We start from the raw sequence: 17,024 nt of genomic DNA, 5'->3' as shown, positions 1-17,024 counted from the left end.
AATCGCGGCCCTCATTTAGATGTGCTGGAGTCCATTGTCGGAAAACTTGAAAGGGGCGTTCCAACGCCGGACCGATTTTACCATGGGAATGCACAATAATGCCCTACGACTACGTAAGTTGATCCCTATAATGCCGAGAGAATGCTGTTAAAATGCCGTGGTGACGGAGTTCGGTGCTAGTAATGCATTCTCATTGGTGGCTCGCCATTAAGGGCGAGTGTAAACGGCGTTGCAACGCCGTTTGAATGGCATTGAAACGCAATTCGCGTTGCCAACGCGTAACAATGGGGGGCGAACCCATATGAATGCATAATAATGCGTAATTTTGCAAAACAGGTTTTTCCGACAATTGACGCTGAGGTCCAGAGGCTGAATGAAGAAGGGAGTCGAGTAAGTCTCTGGTTTTTACCTAGGAAGCAGAATAAGGCGGCAGATAAGCTTGCCAAGCGGGCTGCCCAGGAAGCACCCTATCGTATGAATTATTGATTCAAGAGGTAGGAAGGTCACGCCGTGTGTTTTGAGCATGTTTTGTTTTGTCTTTCTTAGTTCGATCAAGATATATAGCTCATGCAATTGAACCGTAGTGTTTTTTTTACACATCTCCGTCAAGAGAGCCGCGAATCACTTGTTCCAGCCGGCAGCTAGTGATTTCAGCGCTTCTGAATGTAAAGGCAACAGACATTGAGAGTAATAAACGTATTATAAGAGTAACGAAATCCGCGTGCATACAAAGCATAGTAAACAACATCGTGAGACGAAGCACAAGAAAGCAGTCGTTACATGGGTAGAGGCACAAACACCGCGCACCGAACACGGCAAAACAAGACAAGATGTATCAGACGACCGACCAAAGATGATCGATGGGTCAAGGTCAATCCGCCTCGTCGTCCACGTCGAGCTTGACAGGCTCGAGATAGCTCTCCGGCACAAGCGCGTGCTCGTTCCCATCCCCCGTACCCTCACGCACAACGACAGCCCACCCAACCCCGCCTCCCCGCCCAATAACACGCACAATCTGATCTTCATCCAGCCGCATCTCCGCCGTACCCTCGGGATCGAACGCATACAGCGCCCGATACAGCCCAGGAAGCAGCGACTCGCCCTCCTCCCCATCCCCATCCCCATCCCCGTCCCCGTCCTCATAATCCTCCTCACCATACCCAACCTCGTCCGCCTCAAACCGGTCGTCATCTTCATCCTCCTCCTCTTCCACGTCCCCATCCCCGAAATTCCTCTCCAGATCCCCCCGGCTCACCTGCGCCTGCTGGTCCGCAGCCCGCCAGCTCGACTGCAGCTGGTTAAAGCCCCAGCTAAACCGCCCCCAGCTGCCTCCGCCCACGCCCACACCGTCGTCATCTCCATCGTCGTCGGCTTCGTCCTCCCACCTCTCGTCGTCTTCGCTTTCTGATGCGCTGGAAGCAGACGACGAAGGTCCGGCGGTAGGATCGAGTCGACGTTCGAGCACTTTGGGTTTATTTGGGCGGGGCGCGAGCGGTCCTTCGCCGGTATAGCGCGGATCGGAGGCGGGGAAACCGTAGTCCCGAATCTTCATGCGCTGTACCGGCGCTGGTACGACAGCTGGCTCAGCAGAGGTGGAAGTGGGAGTAGCGGAGATAGAAGAAGGGTTGATGTTGTTGATAGACGACATGCTGAGGTGCTGCTTATCCCGCTTCGGATTCGACGTCCAAGAGGCAGGCGTGGCAGGGCTCGCCCCGGTAATGTCAGCCAGCGGTACCGACGTGGACGTAAAGCTGGGGTACGACGGTGAGTTGAGCCCGGACGTGGGCCGCGAGTGCGCGTGCGAGCTCGTGCCCGAGACGGGGCGCGAGCCACCGCGTGAGTACGCCGAGCCGCGTCTGGAGACGGCCGGGGAAGGCGGGGCGGGGCGCGAGGATGTGAGCGACGTGGTGCTCCGAGCGCTCTGCGTGCTCAGCCTGTTGGGGTTGTTCGCCGCTTGCGAGATCATAGATCCGAATCCTGGTGACGGTGTGGGTGACGGGAAGGAGGGTCTGTCATCTGCCTCTTCGACAAGGTGATCTGGGAGCTGGATGGGCGGGGGGATGACGGGGGAGGTGATTACGGCTGTGGGCGAGGGTGGTTTGGCGGGCGGAGAAGCAGGCGGGAGGTGGGCGAAGCGGTCTGTTGGGGTGGGCGATCGCGGTGTGGGCGTGCCCGGGTCTGTGTTGGCGCTTCGCGGCGCGGCAGATCCGAGGCCAGATGGCATTGTTGGCGTCTTTGCGTTGACGTCCTAGATAAAGCGCGGTGCATGATTAGAAGAGTAGCGAATGGTTATGGAGTAGGGAGGGAGCGAATGAAGAGAGATGAAGCGGTACTCACTAGACCGTTGGTTGAACTTGAGCCCGTAGTGATGGAGGGTGTGCTGCTTCTGCGGTCCGAGTCTCCAGCAGGGTTAGAGAGGTCTTTCTTGGACGATCGTCTTCCCGAGGGCGGACGGGCGAGCTCGATGGGACCAGGCTTGGGTGGAGGAAGGAAAGAGGAGCCTGGGGAGGGGAAAGCGGTGGAGGACTCTGCCCCGAGGTTGAGGGCTCCTGAGTGCTCTGGTGACGGATGGAGTGAGAACAATTAGAGTGGTTGATGTGGGATGACACGTACCCAATGTCTGCGTTGAGTGTGCCATTATGGAAATGATCGTTTGTCTGTTCTAGGTGGTTGTCACGGTTTCTAGTGTTGAGTTTTTGGATCGGAAAGAAGATGCTGGTTGTTGTTGTACAGGTGAGAGAGGGAGATGAGATTGCGCCAAAAGACCAGCTTCGACGTGAGGGTCGTGGGGAGGGCAAGGAACGGGTCGATAAATTCAGGACAGAGAAATACTCTAATTGCACGATAATAATATAATCCCGCGTTTCCCTAACAACCACCCTATCCCTCCTTCCGTCGCCATCGGCTCCGCCCCTATCCTCATGGCCTCCGTCGTCTGATAACTACATTATCCCATCGTCACAATCTGAATGTCAAGCCCACCGATTCTCGCATCTTGCTTTCGCCTCTCGCTCCGATCGCCACCGGCAACCGTCCGTCACGGGGCGAAGGCGATCCCATCGACACCAGCTGGCACCGGCGGAGGCGCGGTCTAGCCTTTCCAACCCACTCAGTCGAGAGCTCGAGCCTGCTATCAACAGGCACAGGGGAGGAACGTGCAGAACTCGAGGCGCTGGGCGAGTCGAAAAACAAGTCGAACTCGGTCCGCGGCCGGATCGCACGCGACTTCACTTTGGTCTTGCCTGGTGCCGCCTTCGTGTCGTTGAGGGACAGACAACGCATAGCCTCATCGATGGCGACAACGGCGGGGTCAAGAGGGGTCAAGAGGCTCTCGGAGGCCACGAGAACGCGGCTGTCTCCGATGTCGTCTGCTTGCACGTCGAACGGGTTGCCGTCGTCTCCTTCGAGATCGCTGATGCAGAGATGTGCAACCTCGACGTCCTCGGGAGCGTCTTCGAAGCGTCCCAGGTCGGCCGACGTCGTATCCTCAGTCTGCTCGGAGACCTTTTCAGGCAGCTCACCGTGCTTCGAAGCCACTATGCATACTGCATCCACGTTCGGATTCGCAGGAATCACCGGCATAGCTAAGATCGCTGGCAGGCTGCACGCGAAAGGCTCGTGCAGCTCCTCGAACGTCGCCGGCTCGATGAACGGCTGCTGTCCACGCACATGCCTCCTCCCCTTCGCACAAGGCTTCGTGGGCGTCGACTCGATCGCGGATGCATCCGCGCCGATGTCCTCAAACTCGCGCTTCGGACCAGGTCCGGGTCCGCTGGCCGCTGCAGCGTAACGTTCAACGAGCCTTGGGACAAGTTGAAGCTCGGCCCTGATTCGCTCGACGAGCGAGGCGCGCTTTGGGCAGTGCTGCATCCGCCGGGTGAGGGCCCGGTCATGGCTGGCCGAGGCGGCCATACGGGAGCGTGCATAGGCTACCTTGACGTTCATCATGGTTTCGGGGAAGGTCTCGTCGAGGATGTGTTCGTATATGAAGGAGTAGGATGGATCAAGGAGCGTGGCTGGGACGTCGAGCAGGCGTCGGAGGATGGTGGAGATGGGCTGGAGCAGGGTATGCATACTGCACGTCTGTGTCAGAAGGTCGCGATATCATTGTCATAAGAACTCACCGGTGACTGGCAAGATAAACGAATGTAGGTTGTCGGGGCGGGGAGATGAAGGTCGAATGATGGAGAAGAGGGAAGGCTCGCAGGCCTTATGAGTGGACGAGGATTCGAAATCGGTCTATGACAATATCATAGGTAGACCAGTGACGAATTCCACCCTCGGACCTTATTCTGGGCTCTCCGTCCAGGACTCGTCGGTCAGAACTGGACGGGGAGGCTGACATGGCTCAAATAGGGGCTATTAAGCGTGTTGGCTTCCTGACTAACCGCCACGGTTATCTAGGGCGATCTCAATGCTGCGCATCCAGTTCCAAGGTCCATAATTCCTCTATATGTGCCATAAACGTAAAGATAAATGCATGAGACCACATCCAATGTTGAGACGAAGCCTGCAGGTTTCCGTCAGGTGCAGCCAAGTGACGGATCTTGGCAAGATAAAGGTTTCAAACTCCGCTTAAAATAAGACTATATAAACAAGCTCAAATTTTAATCTTCTAGCTGGCTAAAATGCCCGCCGCCCCCTCCACCAAAACTTCTGAGCAGCTCCTCGACGCCAAGGATGCCCTCGCGCACCTGGCCACCTACCCCCGCTCGGACGGCCTGTCCATCGCCGACCTCATGGACTCCACCATCCGTGGCGGACTGACCTACAACGACTTCCTCATGCTCCCCGGCAAGATCGACTTCCCTGCGAGCGACGTCGTCACCGACACGCGCGTCACGCGCAATGTCGTCCTCAAGACGCCCTTCTTCAGCTCTCCGATGGACACGGTTACGGAGACAGACATGGCAATCAGCCTGGCGCTCCTTGGTGGGATTGGTGTTATCCACCATAACCAGTCGGCCGAGAGCCAGGCGGCGATGGTTCGCGCGGTCAAGCGCCACGAGAACGGGTTCATCACTGACCCGGTGGTGTTCTCGCCTGAACATATCGTCTCGGATGTACTGGATATCAAGGCGCGCCTTGGGTTCTGTGGGATTCCTATCACCGGTGAGTCAGCGGTCTTAGTCAGGGCTGGTTTTTTTATACGATGAAAAATCAACCTTCGTTCTTCCGAGTAACGCGCTTTAGCGTGTGACATGCGGAGTCCAACTATCAGAATCGCTCTGAACTTTCCTTCTTTCTACCCCTTCCGGTTTCGCCTCATCCAATGCTGACACGATCCTTTGACAGAGAACGGCAAGCTCGGCGCCAAACTCGTCGGCATCGTCACCTCGCGTGACGTCCAATTCCGCGACTCTACTACTCCCTTGCGCGATGTCATGGTCACCGACCTCATCACCGCCCCGCAGGGTGTCACCCTCGCCGAGGCCAACCACATTCTCCGCGACTCCAAAAAGGGTAAACTCCCTATCGTCAACACCCAGGGCTGCCTCGTCTCCCTCCTCGCCCGCTCCGACCTGCTGAAGAACCAGAACTTTCCCTACGCGTCCAAGGATCCTGAGACGAAGCAGCTCTACGCCGCCGCCGCCATCGGCACGCGCCCGAACGACCGCGAGCGCCTGCGTCTGCTCGTCGACGCGGGCCTGGACATCGTCATCCTCGACTCGTCGCAGGGCAACTCGATCTACCAGGTCGAGATGATCCAGTGGATCAAGCAGGAGTTCCCCAAGCTCGAGGTCATCGCCGGCAACGTCGTCACGCGCGAGCAGGCAGCGAGCCTGATTGCTGCGGGCGCGGACGGTCTGCGCATTGGCATGGGCTCGGGCTCGATCTGCATCACGCAAGAGGTCATGGCCGTCGGCCGCCCGCAAGCGACGGCGGTGTACTCCGTCGCGGAGTTCGCGCGCAAGTTCGGTGTGCCAGTCATCGCCGACGGCGGTATTGGCAACGTAGGGCACATTGTCAAGGCCATCGCTCTCGGTGCGAGCGCGGTGATGATGGGCGGGCTCCTCGCGGGCACGACCGAGGCGCCGGGCGAGTACTTTTACCATGACGGCAAGCGCGTCAAGGCGTACCGCGGCATGGGCTCGCTCGAGGCGATGGAGCAGGGCAGACCGGGCGCGGCGCAGGCGAACGGGAAGCCAGGCACGACGAAGCATGCGGGTGTGACGACAAGTCAACCTCACGAGAACGCGGCGACGACGAGGTACTTCTCGGAGTCGTCGGCGGTTAAGGTCGCGCAGGGTGTGTCAGGGGATGTGCAGGACAAGGGCAGCGTGAAGCAGTTCTTGCCGTATTTGCATGTTGGCGTGCAGCATTCGCTGCAGGATATTGGGGTGAGGAGCATCGACGAGCTGCAGGCGGGTGTCAGGGCGGGCACGGTGCGGGTCGAGTTCAGGACGGCGAGTGCGCAGCTTGAGGGCGGTGTGCACGGTATGAACTCGTGAGTCCATTTCATCCCGTCGTCGTCGTCGTTCATTATGCTGATCCGATGCTGCAGATATACGAAGAGGTTGTACGCATAGGCGGTGTCATTTTATGTAGCATGGGTTTTCTTGGTTCTTTCACGATCGGTTGTATCACATTACGCACATCAACCTCTTTACCCTTCATCGATCGATTCATCCCCCAGGATGCTATATGTACATAATCGCGAGCGTACATCTGCTTGCTTGTGTGTTGTAGCAATACGCGGCTACTGGGAATAATTATGTCAACATGAATGTTCGCTGTGGGATGTTTGCGTGTTGTAATGCCGTGCGAATGACTTTGACCTGCTCAAGGTTGTTCAGACGCTCCTCCTTGCAAGCGCTGTGTTTCAGATTGAAGATGCAATGAAGATCACGCGCACACTTTCAGGCGCCCTTCTTTCACGTCATGTGTATGACCGACGTCGAAAACGTGACGATCTCCGATGTTTAGTAGCGAATGACACAAGTTGATTGTCCAGTTAGGCGGAGATGGGCATGCCGATCCTTGTCAACGTCCACAAGCGCCCATGAAATTGTAACCATTGGCCCTTGCTAGCTTCGGACTTGCAGCCCGATGGGCTTGACTCCTGAACGTATAAATACGGCGCATCAATGTGCCTCTGACATCACGCCTGCCCAAACCTTTGTCCCCTCTTTTTTCTCTTCTTCATACCACCTCCACCTCTGAGTCCCGCCACATCCATGTCCTCACAGCCCGACACCGCTAAATACCCACACGGCTACCACCCGTCCGTACTGCGCTCGCACCAATGGCGCACCGCCGAGAACTCGGCCGCATACCTCCTCCCGCACCTCAAGCCGGACATGCGCATCCTCGACGTCGGCTGCGGGCCGGGCACGATCACGATGGGGCTCGCGAAGTATGTCCCACAGGGGTCGGTCGTCGGTGTGGATTACGCGGAGGACGTCGTTCTCAGGGCTCAGGAGAACCTCGCCGCCGAGGCAGCCAAAGGCACCGACGGCGTCAACTTGAAAAACGTCGAGTTCCGCACGGCGGACGTGTTCGCGCTCCCGTTTGAGGACGGCGCGTTCGACGTCGTGCATGTGCACCAGGTGCTCATGCACGTCGGCGACCCCGTGCGCGCGCTGCGCGAGCTCCGGCGCGTCGTCAGGCCGGGCGGGGGATTGCTCGCGGCGCGCGAGGGCGATATCGACGCGATGAGCTGGTGGCCGGCGCTGCCTGCGCTGGAGGAGTGGCGCCGTGTCTTCATCGCCGTCGCGCGGAAGAACAACGGCGAGCCGGACACGGGGCGGAGGCTTGTCGGGCTCGCGATCCAGGCGGGGTTTTCGCGCGATGCAATCAGCGCGAGCGTCCACACGTGGTGTTTCAGCGCGCCGGAGGAGCGGGAGTTCTGGGGCGGGATGATGGGCGAGCGGGTTGTGCAGTCGAGTTTTGCGGGGATGGCGGTCGATGGGGGGATCGCTACGCATGAGCAGCTGCGGGAGATCGAGCAGGGGTGGAAGGAATGGGTCGCTGCGGAGGATGGCTGGTTCGGGGTGATGAACAGTGAGATCGTTTGTCGTGTGTAAGGTGATGTTGGACTCTTTCTACTGTATTTTCAGCTCCCTTCAGAGGGTATAGTCTTATTGTATACTTATCTGCTTATAGCTTAGCTACTGTCATTCAACTGACGAGCGTGTTCGTCATTCAACTGCCGGTTCACGTACCATACTATACCCTCGCATACCGATGTACTCTACCATTCTGCATTGTTTGTAGCAATAGCATATCTCAATCACGATGTGATCAAACAGGATAAGTCTTCATCAGCGCTCTCATGGTTGCAAATCATCTGGTCGTGCACCCATGCATTCGCATTAACATTCGTGATATAGTACAACAGCAAACAAACCACGTATATACAGTCATAAAGGGAGGCTCATGCGTACAAAGCGTTCATGTTCACCGGTGCCAGAAGCGACCCGCTCGTACCAGCATGACACCGTTTCTCGCCAATGTCCCACTCGGATTCGGACTCGTTCCCAGCATCCAAATACAACCCTTTATCCCCCCAATACAGCCTCTCCTTCCCGTCCTCCTCTTCGGGCCAGTCGTCAATGAGGTTCGCGAGCGTCTGGAAGTGTCCGTACGCTGCGGGCTGCGGGCCTCGCGGACGGCGCATGACGAGGAAGGTGAAGATTGCTGTTAGGATGACGAGACCGATACTCAGGTTCCAGTACTATTGGAACGTTCAATGGGGTTCCCACAGCTAGGAAGTGGTATCGAAAAGGAATCTCACCTGTACAGACCAGAACGCAAAAGCGACGATAGACCCTCCGTCGCTGGCCTCGTCTGCGTCGATCTCAGCGGTATTGGCCAAGCTCATCATCCAATCTAACAATCTGCGTCAGCGAGGAAACAACAGAAGTAAGGTCATTAAACGTACGAAGAACCGGCTTTGCTAAGAGTAACAGCAAATTGGGCGGTGTCACAATGGACCAAAGAACGTTCACCTGCACCGCTGCGCCTTTCGGACTGGATGCGCTTCTCCACATCTGCTCATCGCGCAACGTGTTCGCAGCTAGACCCGCTAGGTGCAGCGTAGTCGCAAGTGTCCCCTGAACAATGAACATGACGCCAAAGATCTGTGTCCACAAGAGCCCTCCAGACCCCCACGGGACGATCCACTGGAGGTACGGCGAGAAATTGTACGACGGCTCCAGCGTCCACTGGAAACTTGTTTCCACATTATCTTCTGGGGGTGGCTTAAATCTTGCGAGATACGTAACACCACCCCACACAGTGCAAAGGGCGGTGAAGGCCCACATAAGGACGATGACGACCCGGATGTCGCGGCGTGCTTGCCAGGTGGAGGGCTGACGGGCTGACGGGATCTGAGGATGGGGGTCTGTTCCCGGATCAGATACACTGCACATGCCACGCCCCGGGAAGCGTTTCACGAGACGCTGGCGAGACAGGACGGTCAGAGTTTCGAGCGCGTTGTTGTCCCATGTGAGGATGTGCGTTGCAGAAAGAGCGTAAGTTGCAACTAGGACTTGCAGGATAAGGAAAACGCCTAGCGAGACCATAGGGACGAAGCTGACGACGAAGATGTGGAGTTGGGTGGTGAACGTGAGGGTGGCCGACACGAATGACATGATCAAGAGCACGGCCATGAAGACGTTGCACAGAACGCCGTTTGGCCCTGTCCACCGCCGTCGTCGCGTGGCGGTGAAAAGACGCGCGTTCGTGTTGAACACGAGGCGCCTCTCCTGCATAAGCTCCGAGCGCAATGCCGTGCTGTGGACGTAGCCGATAGCCTCCGTACAGACCGTGACGAGTGCGCTGAGCAAAAGGATTGGGATCTCGAGGAGGGTGGGGTTGAATGGCGTGGTTTGGCTGTAAACGTACAAAACGTCATCGAAGTATGTTTGAGGGTTGCCCTTGCTAGCGGCGTTTAGAGCGGCACCTGTTATGATACAGGCCATGCCGACCACTAGAGTGAAGACCAGACCGATGATGGATATGCGTCGTGATAGAATGTCAGACCGCGAGAGAGGGTGAGAGGGAATCTTGTGGGCCGTTTCGATGAGGAACTCGTGCTCAGATAGTGAATCTGCATAGTCGTGACTCAGACTGAAGGTACGGCGGGGCATGATCAGAGGTCGTTGGGGGCGGAAAACAGGCAAAGTCGCCCAGCTACAGAGATATATGTCGCGGTGAAGTGCCTGGACACAGCCAGCCTAACCGGGCAGGGGTGGTGAAGGGGATGACAAGACTCCACTATTCAGATGTCTTAGAGGCTGTGCATTACTATGAAAGACGTTAGCGCTGAACGTCGAACGTCAAAATGATGTGATTCCAAGTGGCTTTCTGTGGCTCACCTATCACCGGTCAATCGACGTTGCGACTATGTGGATGCTGCCGATGCCAGCTAGGTTGTTCACTGCGTCTTCGCTGCGTCGCGCTGCGTCGCGCTGCGTCGCGACTTTTTCTATCTTGCGGTTGCTCCGCTCGGCATCTTCCGAAATGGCCCCTAAGTCCACATCATCTCATCGAAGATCCATAACAGGAGCGGCTACCGTAGTTCGAAACTCTTCATCTATCAACAGTGAGTACATACGCGAATGCATGTGCTGGATATGAATGAGGGACATCAAGCTTGCGACGTGACGGCACAGATACCGAACCGAAGCAATGATCCCATAGACCTCACAGATAGATTGCGTCCATGTCCACCGGTTTCAAGGGCGTACCGCCCGTCCCAGCGCGGCAATACTTCCCTCCGACATCACCCTCCATCCCTCTGCCGTCCACGCCTTGATGGTCTCCTTTATGACCCCAGTACATGCTATCTTGTCCATCCGCCGGCCACACATCGATGAGGTTCGCGAGCGTCTGGAAATGACCATATGCCGCAGGCTGTGGGCCTCGTGGTGGGCGTAGCATGAGGTAATTGAGAAGAAGTGTGAGCAGGAGGATGATCGTGGCAAGAATTGTGTACTATAGAACAGCATCTTCATGAATAATACCTCAAGTTCCGATAAAGGCAGGACTTACTTGATCACCATTGAAGTAGATGGCGATTCGTCGGGAGGACGAAGTGGAGTCGGAGGAAACTATGGTGATGCTGTTAGCCCTGCTCATCATGAAGTCTGCGTCGCAGTGTCAGCATGGAATTCAACGTGAGATTTGTTGCAACTCACGAAGAGCTGGCTTCGACAGCATCAGTATGAGGTTGATCGGCGCCACAATCGGCGCCAGAATATTCGGCTCCATCGCAGTCCCTTTACGCCCACCTGCACTCCTCCAGACCTGCTCGTCCCACATTGAGCTCGCGACGACTCCAGCTTGATGCAACGTAACTGCAAGAAAGCCCTGGACAGCAAATAGCAGCCCGAAGAGTGCCAACCACGCAGCACTTGGCGAGCTGGGGAGGGGGTAGATACGCGTCACAGGAACGTCTTCAAACGGGCTGGGGGATTCGTGTTCTCGCCGAGCCCGGAGACACCACCGAACACACCGCATAGCACTGCGAGGGCATACATCAGGAAGATTACGGCTCGGACGTCTTTGCGTGCCTGCCACACAGTGGGCTGGCGAGAAGATGGGTATTGCGGGTGGGGGTTGTGGCCAATATGGGTTACGCTGCACATGGAATGTCCACTGAAATGGCGGACGCGACTGCAATGGGACAAGACGAGAAGTGTTCCAAGCGCAGTGGTATTCCAGGTTAGGATGCGCGTCGTGCGGAGAGCGAACATCGCGATGGAAACTTGAAGTACGAGGCAGACGCCAAGTGTGATCATAGGTGCGACGCTGACGACGAGAAATGGGCTGGACGGCTGAAAAGTGGTGGTCGCAGATGCAAAGGACATGATCAGAAGCACCATCATGAGGATATTGCACGGGACGCCGTTGGGGCCAGCCCATCTCCGCCGTCGCGTCGCGGTGAAGAGACGAGCATTGGTGTTGAAGTACAGGCGTCGCTCCTCAATGAGGGAGGAACGTAGAGCGATTCCGTGGACATAGCCAACAGCCTCTGTGCATACGGTGACAACAATACTGAGGAATAGATTCGTAGCCTCTGACCATCTGGGGCTAAGGTTGAGATATAGAAACCCCTCGAATGGATCGCCTTGGGTTAACGTGCTGCTTTTCCGTGTATAGACGGCAATGAGAGATATGCCTGAGAGGATGCAGGCGATGCCTATGATGAAAGTGAAGACCAGAGCAGCACGGGATAGACGGCGCGAGAGAAGGTCTGATCTTGAGAGAGGGGGATGTTCCGGGAAGGGTCGGATAAGCGACTGACGTTCTTGTGGTGGTAACAAAGGGTATTGATTCAGGTCAGAGGCGCCGTCATGGGCCATGACGGGGGGTACAGTATCGAGAACGCGGAGTGAGATGACGTCCGCAAGTCGTGAGTTGTTATATGTGGTGGCAGGAAAAAAGGGATGAGGTCAACTTCCACCGAGGGCTGAACGTCGAACCCTGGGTGTTTACGGAAATCACCCCCATCATTTGCGGCTTGTGCGGTGCCAAGGCTATGCTTTCTGATCAATTGTGAGACGAATTGTGACGATGACGAAGGACACACATCAAAGGTGTTCGCCGCGACAAGCGTCGCTCTGGAGCCGGCGAGAGGTCGTGAGAAAACGCTCGCGACTTGCTGGCACTAAACAAACCTCCAATTCAAGGTTTCGTTCGGTTTCTTCAGTGCAGCCTTTACAAACGGTCCCTCATAAAGCATTTGTATGTTTGGGCACTTCGTGAGACTTCAGGGTGAATTGTGAAGACACCGGGATCGAGAGGGGCTGTGACGACACAGCGCGATCATGTAAAGAACTCGACCATCTACGACAGGACTACTTACTAAGTAGGTCTCAGAACATATCAGATAAAAAATGTCCCTACGACCAGGCTGCGACACCTCATGATGCGATTGGCACCGGAACAATAAAACCAGCAGAAAATAGCCATTGCCTTAATCGCCAGCATGTATTTTACAATGTGGAACTGCGCAACATCGGCGCCATAGCGTGATCCTGTACCGGATTTCCCTCCTCAAAGCAGTTCTTCTATCCGCGAGCTATATACATGAGAGTATACACAACGCAAGCAATCACGAAAATTAAGTACAGTACGAGATATAGAGTGCAGTTCGTCTTATAGTGAGAAAAAAATATGCTACTGTCAGTGTACTACAAAAAAGCCCTCACCTAAGTATACAAACCAAGATTTAGCAGATAGTAGATCCTTAGTGAGCCACTTAAAAACATTTCACGCGTAAGTAGCGTTCACCTTGATGGATTCCAAGGGTTTGCCATCCGTCCCAACATGACACCATCTCTCCCCTGTTCTCCGACCATCATCTCCTCCTTCTAGCTCTCCGCTGTAGTTGCCTTTATGGCCCCAACTTGAATAAATGCACCCGGCCTCATTAATTCCTTCTGGACACTTTTTGACAAGATTGATGAGCGTTAGAAAATGTCCGTACGCTGCCTGTCTGCGGCCCTGTTGGATGACGCCGCGGCAGAGCTAGTACAGTACTAAATGCGATACCGATCGTAGTAGGAGTTTCCAGGTTGGTGTATCGCATTTATATCATGAGGGCAACCAATGCCCGCACCCCGTCTAAGGGTACTCACCTGGGCAACCATAGTAGTTGGGATGCATACGGAAACCTGAAAGTTAGAACGTAGAAGGTAGAAAAAAGAGAACGTTCATATTTGGTGTAGACAAACAAGCTGATTTGGTGATTGATCCCTATCTAATCTCGCGCTACTTTGGATCCGAATTGCGAGACGAAATGGACAAGGGCAAGCCGGTCGACAACAACGGCCGGCCATCGCCCTTGCCGCCTTCATCTTGTTCTCAGCTACCATGGCCGAAGGTGAGTGAGAGAGGACTCGTGTCTTTCTCTCTCTGAAAAGAGCTGGGCAGCTCTCGTTGGCGTCATTGGCGGAAGTGGCCTGTATCACCTCGACAACCTCACCTTCGTGTAAGTCCGCTGAATCAGAGATGAGAAGATCCACTAACGCCCAATCCACTCCACAGGAAGAAGCTCGAGCTTGACACGGTACGCACCTCATACATCCGAGCTCATCGCGTCTACACGTCCATCTGATGCTGCACCCCACCACAGCCCTGGGGACGCCCGTCTTCGGCCATCACCATCTTCGCCCTCCCCTCAGGCACCAATGTCGCCTTCATCGCGCGCCACGGCCCGCACCACATGATCCCCCCATCCAGCGTCCCCTCCCGCGCGAACATCGCCGCACTCAAGTACCTCGGCGTGCGCGCCATCATCGCGTTCAGCGCGGTCGGCTCTCTCCGCGAGGAGATCGCGCCGGGGCACGTCGCGCTGCCGACGCAGCTCATCGACCGCACCAAGGGCATCCGCCCCGCGAGCTTCTTCGAGGGCACATCGGTCGTCGCGCACGCGCAGTTTGGCGACCCCGTCAGCGTGAAGTTTGTCAAGTGGCTCGAGGAGAGGGTGCAGAAGGCGCTGGACGACGAGGGGCGGGGTACGGTGCTGCATAAGGATAAGACGCTCGTGTGCATGGAGGGTCCGCAGTTCTCGACGAGGGCGGAGAGTAACATGTACAGAGCCTGGGGAGGCGATCTCATCAACATGAGTGCCTTACCCGAGGCCAAGCTTGCGCGTGAGGCCGAGCTCAGGTGCGTCGTCTCGTTCATCCCTTCCCTCCCCCCTGTGCTACATTTGACATTCTTACTAACGCAGTTACGCCATCATCGCCACCGCGACCGACTATGACTCATGGCGTATGGAATCCGACGCCGTTACGGCCCACGATGTCCTCCAGGTACTGAAGCAAAACGCGGAGACGTCAAAGCACGTCGCCGCGTACGTGCTCGAGGAGCTGCACCACGCGCTCGAGGAAAACCTGCTCAACGAGGAGGTCGGCGGCATGCGCAACTCGATCATGCCCCGGTCGGACGCGCAACCCGAGGAGGACATCCACAAGCTCGCGTTTGTCCTGCCAGAATACTTCGGTTAGACCCGGATAGATGAGTGTTTACGGCGTGCTATATATCCTATAAATGTTGCGATTATATATCAATGAATCAGAATGTAGAACGACGGAGCGGCATGACGCTCCAAAGCGATGTTAACTTGTGCATTAACATTAGTACCGTGAAACATTACAAGTTTACTTTTGATCCTGTCCCAATCATGGGCATGGTTGTGAAATGCGTGACGTAGAACATACCAAGCAGGAAGTTCTCATTCGCCGTCTAGAACGAGTTCCCTCCAATGAATCCACCATCCGGCCCAATCATAGCAGCCGATGTCTTCGCATCGATGAACAGCTCGCCCATCTCGTTGATGTCCTCTGCTTCAATCTGTGATCTCCCAGCAATGTCCGCCAATATCGCTGCCGGCGTGAGCAATTGCAATGCATACCTACAGTCAACCAAGCATCAGCACGCTGTTGATCCCGACAGAGGACAAGGTGAAAGTAAAGGGATACTCAAAACGCACCGCATCGACGACTTCTCCCCCTCCTCTGCGAACCTCTCCACTACGCCGGGCCCAAACTTGAGCCCCTCGGTGTTCGCGCGCAGCTGTACGACCTTGCCGATCTGATCCCGTGAGTAGCCGTCCGTCTTGACGATGACGCAGCGGTCGAGCAGGTCGACGGGGATGCCGTGGGGCGCGATGATGTCCGTCGTGCCGCGCACGGTCGCGTGCCCGCGGTTCGTGGCGAGCACAACCGTCGGCGCCATGGGCGACTCGAGGAGCGAGTTGAGGTATGTGTAGCATTCGATGTCGAGCATGTGCACCTATCGTACTTTGAGCACGCCCGAACGACGAAGAACAATGAACAAAAGACGCACTTCATCGATAAACACCACCCCAGGCACCACTTCTGCGACGCCCTGGTCGACGTACCCTTTCACGACCTTGTTGACCTCGCGGCGCAGCTTGTCGGTGACCTCGGTACGCCCGCTCTTGACGAGCGAGCCCATGACGCTCATGATGTCCTGCCCACCCTGCGGGCGCGCATTTGCCGCGTCGAGATCGCCGAGCGTGACATCCTGAACAAGCTCCTTGCGCTTGTGCACGTCGCCTTTAGGCAGTGGGACGTACGTCTCGCTCTCGAGGTCGTATGAGGATGCATATGCGTCTGAGCGGCCTACCCTCTACCCAGCGTACATATTAGCCACGCTGCGAGCACGAGCAGAGGAAAAAGGGACACACCTTGACAGCGCCCGTGTTCTGCTCGATGTAGATGACATCTCCGACAACGATCTTCTCTTTCAGAATTGCCTCGTATATCGTCGGATCGAGCCGCAATTGCTTTGTGCCCCGGACGGTCTTGAGCCCCACGATAACATGCGAGACCGTCTTGCCGTAGCCGCTCAGCGGGTTTTCGGCCTCGGTTGGCGTCAGCTCCGTCACCTCGCCTTCGTACACCTCCTTCGTCTCTTTTATCCGCAGACCTAGCGTCATTCGCATGAGTATCAATCAAGGCGAATGTTCAGGATGCAGCGATGGAAGGGAAGGTCGAGGAACCATAAAATGAAACAAAACGCACCTATCGCCCTCCTGAACGCCTCAGCCAGCACCTCCGTCTTCTTCACCTCCGTACTGTACACCTCGCTCCCCACCATCGGGCAGAACGGCACCTTCGCGCCCAGTTCGTGCGAGATCGCGAGCGCCAGTGCGGTCTTTCCCGTGCCTGGTGCGCCCACGAGCAGCAGTGCGCGCCCGGAGAACTTGCGCGTTTTGACGAGCTCGACGACCACACCGCATGCCTATGCATCCGTTTCCTCGTCAGCACGTTACGCAGTATGAAATGGGGTGATAATATGGCGCACCTCACGAGCATTAGCCTGTCCAACGAACCCAGCTCCATCGCTCGCAGCGAGTCCCTCAGCTGTGAGCCCGAGCCCTTTGATGTGCGAGTGAGGCGCTATGCGCGATGAGCGTGCCGTCGATGATGCCGAGGGTGGGGGGACGGCGTTGTGTGCGACAGTGGTGGACGTCGAGGGCGTCGAGGTGACCTTCATTGTAGATGGGGGAACAGGGGGTGAAAGGAAAGGTGGGAGGTCGA

At 56.3% G+C, this 17,024-nt stretch overlaps 8 protein-coding genes across 8 annotated transcripts; 3 read left to right on the top strand and 5 right to left on the bottom strand.

Annotated features, from left to right (window-relative positions):
* Nucleotides 1–675: 675 nt before the first annotated feature.
* CONPUDRAFT_136522 (uncharacterized protein) lies at nt 676–2,786 on the bottom strand. Its single transcript, XM_007769399.1, has 3 exons — nt 2,614–2,786; nt 2,338–2,558; nt 676–2,248 (listed from the first exon to the last, which is right to left on the bottom strand). The coding sequence occupies exons 1-3, from the start codon at nt 2,636–2,638 to the stop codon at nt 872–874; spliced, it is 1,623 nt and encodes a 540-aa protein (XP_007767589.1). The 5' UTR covers nt 2,639–2,786; the 3' UTR covers nt 676–871.
* Nucleotides 2,787–2,958: 172 nt separating this feature from the next.
* On the bottom strand, nt 2,959–4,131 carry CONPUDRAFT_164496 (uncharacterized protein; the record flags this gene model as incomplete). The annotated part of the gene is made up of 1 exon (XM_007769398.1): nt 2,959–4,131. The coding sequence occupies exon 1, from the start codon at nt 4,072–4,074 to the stop codon at nt 2,959–2,961; it is 1,116 nt and encodes a 371-aa protein (XP_007767588.1). The 5' UTR covers nt 4,075–4,131.
* A 497-nt stretch (nt 4,132–4,628) lies between these two features.
* On the top strand, nt 4,629–6,530 carry CONPUDRAFT_55000 (IMP dehydrogenase; the record flags this gene model as incomplete). The annotated part of the gene is made up of 3 exons (XM_007769243.1): nt 4,629–5,112; nt 5,296–6,448; nt 6,506–6,530. 3 exons carry the CDS (start codon nt 4,629–4,631, stop codon nt 6,528–6,530), a joined length of 1,662 nt encoding a protein of 553 aa, XP_007767433.1.
* A 583-nt stretch (nt 6,531–7,113) lies between these two features.
* On the top strand, nt 7,114–8,254 carry CONPUDRAFT_164495 (UbiE family methyltransferase). The gene has a single exon (XM_007769397.1). The coding sequence runs from the start codon at nt 7,179–7,181 to the stop codon at nt 8,025–8,027; it is 849 nt and encodes a 282-aa protein (XP_007767587.1). The 5' UTR covers nt 7,114–7,178; the 3' UTR covers nt 8,028–8,254.
* An 80-nt stretch (nt 8,255–8,334) lies between these two features.
* On the bottom strand, nt 8,335–10,386 carry CONPUDRAFT_164494 (uncharacterized protein). Its single transcript, XM_007769396.1, has 4 exons — nt 10,323–10,386; nt 8,885–10,269; nt 8,738–8,832; nt 8,335–8,677 (listed from the first exon to the last, which is right to left on the bottom strand). Exons 2-4 carry the CDS (start codon nt 10,092–10,094, stop codon nt 8,378–8,380), a joined length of 1,605 nt encoding a protein of 534 aa, XP_007767586.1. The 5' UTR covers nt 10,095–10,269; nt 10,323–10,386; the 3' UTR covers nt 8,335–8,377.
* CONPUDRAFT_152606 (uncharacterized protein) lies at nt 10,326–12,311 on the bottom strand (the record flags this gene model as incomplete). Its single annotated transcript, XM_007769394.1, has 5 exons — nt 10,326–10,474; nt 10,695–10,941; nt 10,999–11,093; nt 11,145–11,413; nt 11,485–12,311. The coding sequence occupies 5 exons, from the start codon at nt 12,309–12,311 to the stop codon at nt 10,326–10,328; spliced, it is 1,587 nt and encodes a 528-aa protein (XP_007767584.1).
* Nucleotides 12,312–12,522: 211 nt separating this feature from the next.
* Nucleotides 12,523–15,101, top strand: CONPUDRAFT_136520 (Methylthioadenosine phosphorylase; the record flags this gene model as incomplete). The annotated part of the gene is made up of 5 exons (XM_007769393.1): nt 12,523–12,547; nt 13,885–13,942; nt 13,999–14,020; nt 14,087–14,622; nt 14,687–15,101. The coding sequence occupies 5 exons, from the start codon at nt 12,523–12,525 to the stop codon at nt 14,961–14,963; spliced, it is 918 nt and encodes a 305-aa protein (XP_007767583.1). The 3' UTR covers nt 14,964–15,101.
* Nucleotides 15,102–16,980, bottom strand: CONPUDRAFT_102399 (RuvB-like helicase 1; the record flags this gene model as incomplete). The annotated part of the gene is made up of 6 exons (XM_007769392.1): nt 15,102–15,370; nt 15,449–15,750; nt 15,805–16,110; nt 16,169–16,410; nt 16,506–16,725; nt 16,789–16,980. The coding sequence occupies 6 exons, from the start codon at nt 16,978–16,980 to the stop codon at nt 15,202–15,204; spliced, it is 1,431 nt and encodes a 476-aa protein (XP_007767582.1). The 3' UTR covers nt 15,102–15,201.
* Between the last annotated feature and the right edge of the window lie 44 nt (nt 16,981–17,024).

The sequence above is a fragment of the Coniophora puteana genome (genome assembly GCF_000271625.1).
Source record: "Coniophora puteana RWD-64-598 SS2 unplaced genomic scaffold CONPUscaffold_5, whole genome shotgun sequence".
NCBI lineage: Eukaryota > Fungi > Basidiomycota > Agaricomycetes > Boletales > Coniophoraceae > Coniophora > Coniophora puteana.
The sequence above is the reverse complement of the archived record's forward strand: the minus strand, read 5'-3'. Positions and strand labels throughout refer to the sequence as shown.